Source organism: Dendrobium catenatum, unplaced genomic scaffold, assembly GCF_001605985.2.
Source record: "Dendrobium catenatum unplaced genomic scaffold, ASM160598v2 fragScaff_scaffold_283, whole genome shotgun sequence".
In the NCBI taxonomy this organism is placed as follows: Eukaryota; Viridiplantae; Streptophyta; class Magnoliopsida; order Asparagales; family Orchidaceae; genus Dendrobium; species Dendrobium catenatum.
This window is the reverse complement of record NW_021318745.1, coordinates 537,405-544,840: the sequence shown is the minus strand read 5'-3', so window position 1 is coordinate 544,840 and position 7,436 is coordinate 537,405. Positions and strand designations below refer to the sequence as shown.

The window sequence follows — 7,436 nt, the reverse complement described above, 5'->3', positions numbered from 1 at the left end:
CTTTTCCCTTCTCTTTCTCTCTCCTCAAATCAGATATTTTGATTTTAAAATGATTTTCTCTCTCCTCAAAACGAGCTGATTTTCTTATATCATTAGGCTGATCGGCCCGGCCGATCGCAAAATCGTCCCGGGACGATCAGACCAAAATCGATCGTTCCGATCGTCCTGGACGGTTCCCAGAACTATTCTCAGGACGGTATTTTGAACAGTACAGATCGGCCTGGACGATCTCACTATCGTTCCGGACGATCTTGGGAGGAAAATCCAAGTCAGAGAGGAACAGTAAGGGAACGAGGTCTCACAACCAGACTCTCGCATCACAAAGACTCCTCCCGTTCCTCAGTATCCAATGCAGACCAGGGCAAAATCAGGTATTCATAAAGTTAAACAAATTTTTAATCTCTCCACAACTGTCTCTCCCTCGGTCACACCGATGACGTACAAGCAAGCAGCCCAATCCCCACAGTGGATTTCTACCATGACCGAAGAAATACTTGCTCTTAAACAAAAGGGCACGTGGTCGCTTGTCCCTCCCCCAACCAACGATCCAATTCTTGGTTGCAAATGGACTTTCAAAATCAAGACTCTTCCAAACGGATCTATTGATCTTTACAAAGCACGCTTGGTGGCTCAAGGATTCAATCATACACAAGGCGACAACTACAATGAAACCTTCAGCCCTGTCACGAAGATGACAACCATCAGAATGCTTCTCACCCTTGCTCTTCATCGCAACTGGTCCACTCTACAACTCAAAGTATCCAATGCATTCTTGCATGGCGATCTCATAGAAAAAATCTATATGCATCAACCACCAGGCTTCATCGACCCCTAAAAACCAACGCACGTGTGCAAACTTCACAAGTCTCTCTACGGACACAAACAAGCACCGCGCCAATGGTTTCAAAAACTCACGGAATTTCTGCTCCAATTTGATTTCAGGTTCAGTTGTTCCGATCCCTCACTTCTCATTTTCAATAAAAATCAAATACAACTATAGTTCCTCATTTATGTAGATGATATATTACTTACAAGAAACAATTCTCAAACGATACAACAACTCCTCCATCAGCTTCACTCACACTTTGCTCTCAAACAACTTGGTCCAGTGTCTCTATTCCTAGGTATTCAGACAATCAAAACCAACGCTGGATACTTCTTACATCAAACGCACTAAAACCATCTTCAATTAAATAATTATTTAGTGAAAAAAAAAACTAAAATTTTATAATAGATTCATACAACAAAAGAGTTATAAAGGTGATAGGCACATGTCCTTAGAAGTTGTTGATCCCTACACATCAAACCACGCGCAAAAAGGGCAAAAGCAGCGAATCAAACAATGTGTGCGTCGACACTAGGGCTGCAAACAAACCAAACGTTCGACGAGCTACTCGATGCTCGGTTCGATTAAAGCTCGTTTGTGATCGTTTAACTAACTAAACAAATAAACTTGAACAACATTTTAAACAGTCGATCCTTAAATAAACAAGCTTAAACACAAATGTGTTCGATTCATTTATGTTCACGAACAACATCATTTGAAGTTTGTGAACAACCTTGACATTAAGCTCGATAAAAAGCTCAATAAAAGCTCAAATGGAGAGAAATGTAACAGGTAAGCTTCATTTAAGAATATATTCATATAAATTAATCATATTTTCATTTTAAATAGACAACTGTTTTTATTATAAATTTAATTTTCAAAACAAAATACGTTTCACATTTGTCTATGTTTGCTAGATTGTTTGTTTAAGATGCTCATGAACAAATTTAAGGTTTGTTTGTTCAATAGATTATTTGTTAATTATGTTCACGAGCATAGCTCTTTAAGGCTTGTTTGTTTAAAGCTCGATAAGCATTAAACGAACCGAACATGAACTGAACATGAACACCCTTAAATAAAACGAACCAAACATGAACACAAACAATAAAGCTCGAATCAAACACGAACCGAACTTGAACAAGCTAATGATAAACGAACTCAAACATGAACACTCACATACTGGGCTCGACTTGGTTCGTTTGCAGCTCTAGTCGACACGACATGTCACTTGAAGGTCAAACGACCTCCTATTGCTAAATGGACTGTGTGGTTGCAATCAGGATGTAAAATTTGTCTATGGGGGGACCCCTCATAGTCAGATCGGATGAGATAGTTCCAAGATGATAGTTGACACCCGAAATTGACGCGAGATGTTGTCCAAATGACGTCTGATCTCGAAATAGATTTTGTCGTCGTGTTCGGAACGTCGCCGACACCCAAAAATAACTATTAGCTTGTTCAATTGGAATTGCTTGGTGAAATGACATGAGTCACGAGGAACCGATGCTCAAATCGAGAAAATTTACACGTGACATCGCCCAAACGACGTTCGATCGCAAAACATATTTCGTCATTGCATATGAAATGCCATCAATACTAAAAAATCATTTTCAATTTCATCAACTAAAATCGCGCGGTGAAATTGGCATGGATCCCAAGGCAAGGGCATGCAAATTGAAGAAATTGACGCGTAATGTCGCCCAAATGACCTCTAATCGTAAAATGGACTTTGTCGTTGCATTGAGAAGTCCATCATTACCCAAAATTGAATGTGATTTCGTCCAATGAAGTTCCCATAGCATCCACGCCTCCTGTAGTCGCTTGGCCTTTCTTTGCTTCACGGCCTAGTTGAATTTCCTTTCTTTCTCTCTTACCCGACCACATAACAATCCCTGCTTTCATACAGTAGCAGTTGTTGTCATTTTTTCTCACTGCCAAGCAGCCCCCCTCACATGCATTCTTCAGAAACCTGCAGCTCACAGTCCAAGTCTTCATGGCCAGTCATATCCCTTTAACTCCTGCTACTATTTAGTTCACCTAATCAAGCTCATTGATCTCTGTCCCCATTTAATGTACACTTCATAACCCCAAACAACCCACAAACTTAAGCCCATCTGTTATTAGACTAGCCTCAATCCACTCACACTTCCTAAAAGCAAATCAGTTCACTCCAAACTCTTGCAATCCAAATTTCTCCAAAGCTTACACACATCTTTAACTAAACTCCTTAAAAAAACCCGACACAGTAAGTTATTTCATTTTATTTTATGATATTTGATCTTAATGTTATTCTTTTTTTAGAATTAGTAGACATGTTATGTGTGTGTGTGTGTATATATATATATTAAAAAAAAAAAAAAAAAAGAGAAGAAGAAGAAAGAGAGAAAAAGAAACATAAAAAGGGAAAAAGAATATATTTTTTTTTGCAATTTGTATGCATTTTGACTCCGTCGTTGTTGCCTCTCCGCACAGGTATACTTTCTTACTTAAAACCCCATCTTCGATGCTTGCGACTAGCCGGCAGACCACCCTACGTGCTCTCATAGCACGGTGGGAGGAAACTCGATACGATGCTCGTGCCGTGGCGGGTAGGCCTTGAAGCACTATCGTAGCGTGACAAGGATGAAATTAAGAACCCTTAAGCACTCTCACTGCGTGGAGGGGGAATGAAAATTGTGCATTTTCAAAAAGGTATCTCGAAGACCCTTAAGCATTCTCGTAGCATGGTGGAGATTGAAGAAATGCAGTCACGATGTCGTCCTACATCTACTTGAAGCACTTTCGTAGCGTGGAGGGGAAGGCTATGACTCATGAAATTTCCCTTATAAGGGGGAGACGCCAGGAGCTGCCAAAATTTGGATTGAAATGCACAGGACTTAAATAAATAACATGGGACATGAACATAACTTGAACAATAGGAGATTTAAGCAATCTACAAGGAACCATACTCTAAGTTGATGGATGCACAATCAAAACAAAAATAATAACACAATGTTAAATTATAATCCAGCTTATTCAAATGAATGGCAAAATGCAAATAGAAATTTGTGAGCAACATCAGCGAACATGCGAAATGCTGAACATCAATGAACAAAAGAATGGCTGATGGCGGGCAACACTTTAAAAATAATTTATATGAAAGCAAGAGATTAATGCGAAATAAGTCTTTAGTGCACACCAATGATGGGCATAGATACTAATGCGACTTGGAATATTTAGTTAAATCAACAATGTGCATAATTCATTAGCAACTTACATCAACATATGAATGCCAACAAGCAATAGAGGTTTATAGCATCACTCTTTATAAAATCAACTTGCAAGCATAACCTATCTACAATGAATAAGGAGATTATAAAAGATACGATGCAATTGTAAGCCACGACATGAAACTTTTAAATCATGATAATTAACTTGCAATGACAACGAATATACCAATTTCCTACAAGCATAAGATTGGCGTATAAAGGAACACATAAATCATCATATAAATGGTGATAGGGGATATGATGCAAGTATGATGAGCCCCTGTACACATAAGTACTCATGCGGTGTGCTACTTGTAGGCAAGGATGAAAACCTAGAACGTGTAAGGTGCATACAATTCACTATAGGAGATCTACTATGTTGCAAATCTGTTGTTCATGGATTATGATTTTGATGTTAGCAAACACTCTTGTTTCTCTACGACTGTCTTTCCTACTGACATTTCAAGGCCACAAAATCAGACAGTAATCGGAACCAGCTCAAGATTGGGTAGACTAGGTCTGAGTCAGTCTGTATTTTTCTTTTTTCCTTTCTTGAGTCAATTGTAACCATTGAAGTGTTCTGATGCTAAGTAACCCTACACACACACTTGAGTGATTTTTCTATCTGATTTAAAATTTCTATTTTTACTCACATCGTCGCGGGCGATATTTCTATCGTCCTAGACGATCGGGTTTAAAACAGAAATCCTAATCATAACATCTTGTTAAGGTAGCCGTCATTAGCCGATCGGCCTGGATGATACTTGTATCGGCCAGGATGATAACCTCAAAATAGAAATAATCAGCCTCCATGATCTATTTAGGCATTCTTTATTTATGGAAATTGGCCAGGACGATCTTGTATCGGCCCGGATGATATGATACAATCATGCCTAAATTAATCTGGCATTTAAGGCAAGAAATTAAGGATGATTGATACGATCACATCGTCTTGTACGATCGCGAGATCGGCCAGAATGATCAGTCCAAAAAACTTTAGTTGCTCCTGGACGATCGATATCGGACAGCTCAAATTTCGGGCGATAGTCTAGACGATCAGGACCGGCCAGCTCAAATTCCGGGCGATGCTCTGGACGATTTCTCTCTGATTTGAACTAATCATCTGCGATGATCGTGAGATCGTCCAGGACGATCAAGCTATTTTGGAATCGTCCAGAATTCTTTTTAGAGCAATTGTCCGGCCGATAGTCTGTGCTTTGAACTAGTCGTACACTAGATTTATTATCATCATGGATGATATGAACAACTTTCTTCTATTCGTCCTAGATCGTCCCGACTGATTTAGGCTCAAATTGCACTGATCGTACATGATGATATTACTATTATCCTGGACGATAATGTTGCCAACTTGTAATTAATGAGCTATTTTGAAGCTCTTCTATTTAAGGGCTATTATTCAATGTTTTGAACTATTTTTTGCTACTGTCTTGACTTGAGAAAGCCTAGAGGAGAGAGAGAAAGAGGGAGAGAGAGAGGATCTTATGAGGGGGAGCTTGTGAGGGAGATTCACAAGGGTTGCTCCAAGCATTGTTCCACTTCTTCTTCCACTAGAGTCTCTTGTCCTTGGAAGGGTTGGGAGAGGTAAGCTTTAGCGATCGATCAAGGTTCTCTGCCTGCTTCAGGAGGAAACAAAAGAGTTGAGTTCTCTGCCTTGCCGGGGGTGGCAAAAAGGAGGTTTCTGTAAGGACTTCTCTGTCTTGCTGTGGAAGCAAAAGGAGAGTCACTTTGATAGTGCAATACTCGGAGGGCGCCTCCGGGGAGTGGGCGTAGGTCGAGTTAACCGAACTACTATAAACCCTTGTGTTCTTTTTTCTGCTTTCGCATTTAATTTTTCCGCACTTGTTTTCTTTGGTGATTTTGGTTTGAGCTTTATTGTGCTTTGGTTAAAAGATTTTTTAAAATACTAATTCACCCCCCCTCTTTGTTAGCCTTGGGCCAGTTCATAAGGACCTAATATTCCTAATGAACTTTCATACCATATATGCAACATCTAACCTACGATTAGCATGGAAAGTTTGTAATAATCACAAGGAATATGCAATAATTATGGCATTGCCCTCTAATCCATGGAAAACCAGTTTGTGGATAAATGCAGTTGTTCTCTACAAACATTGAAAGGCTACAATGAGCATGTAAGTTGCAGATAGACATCTATGGGGAAATATGCAATGAATGTTGTCCACTCAATACTCAATATCGATCGGAAGATAAACACATCGATCCTTCTTGAACAATGATAATTGATGCTGTGCATATACAAGCAATGAAAACAAGTATGCTGCAGATACTGATGAGCAGTTGCAACAAACATATATAAAGATAAATACATCAAGTTTACATAAGTAGGGGAGGGTGATACATAGTAAATGCAAGTACCCATGGGCCATTGTAGAAGACTCGTTATGTACACTATGTGCTACATATGAGTAAAATATAAAAGAACTTCAGGAAATTCATTAGTGCACAATAATTTACTAGCAGAAAGTAACAAGTAGTTCACAACAGTCTACTTGTATGAAATAGTAAAATGACTATGGTGCGATGCCACATCATCGAATCCACAACATGCATATATGAGAACAAAAGACATGTGCAAATTCTCAAGTGAAGTCTAGTGCATTTCTCAATAACAATCCATCTCCAAGAAGCAGTAAACAGCCGTAACGCTAAACCACACCGCTAGATCTGCAACACTCATACAAGATGACAGAAGTAATGTACAAGCTTCTAAATTGAGCGCCACACACATTCAACTGATAGTTACTCACACAATTGATCAGCATCAAAAATTTTAAAAATTCCCCCATACATACACCCCAATAAGAATAGACACTGAAACAGAAGTGCACGTGTAATCACATACCCACATAGGCCAGAGGGAGTATGTTATATTTACACATTAGTTGCTTGAGGATGCTACGCTGGTAAATAAATGAATTTAAGTTCAAGTCCAATCCTTCTCTTGATAGGACGAGAGTAGTCACGACTTGAACCAATGAATAAATATATGGTCACAACATCGATCTAAATATTTGATTTTATAAGTTCATATTATACCTTCAAGGCCTATAACAAGAAAAATTCATCAATAAAAGCATAAAGTCAGCAACGAATATGATCCTCTATCAGTAATTAGGCAGAGTTGATAAGGTTTCGTAGATAATTATAAAAATGCCCCCTAAATACCTATATGGGCTCCAACGAGTGTGTTATGGATAACTCGTAACATTTGAGGATTCTGTGTGGGTCAAATGATAAACTTAGGTTCAAGCATAATCCTTTTATGTAAGTAGATAGGAGTTGACACAACTCAAACTATCAAACAAATATATAGTTACTGT

The 7,436-nt window shown here is 38.8% G+C and overlaps 1 protein-coding gene across 1 annotated transcript; it reads left to right on the top strand.

Annotated features, from left to right (window-relative positions):
- Positions 1 to 433: 433 nt before the first annotated feature.
- Positions 434 to 835, top strand: LOC110102068 (uncharacterized mitochondrial protein AtMg00820-like). Its single transcript, XM_020830242.1, has one exon. The coding sequence runs from the start codon at positions 434 to 436 to the stop codon at positions 833 to 835; it is 402 nt and encodes a 133-aa protein (XP_020685901.1).
- Positions 836 to 7,436: the final 6,601 nt, after the last annotated feature.

Bases quoted from the DNA above. Each gene is read 5' to 3' on its own strand.
- LOC110102068 (XM_020830242.1), top strand. From the start codon at position 434: ATGACGTACAAGCAAGCAGCCCAATCCCCACAGTGGATTTCTACCATG.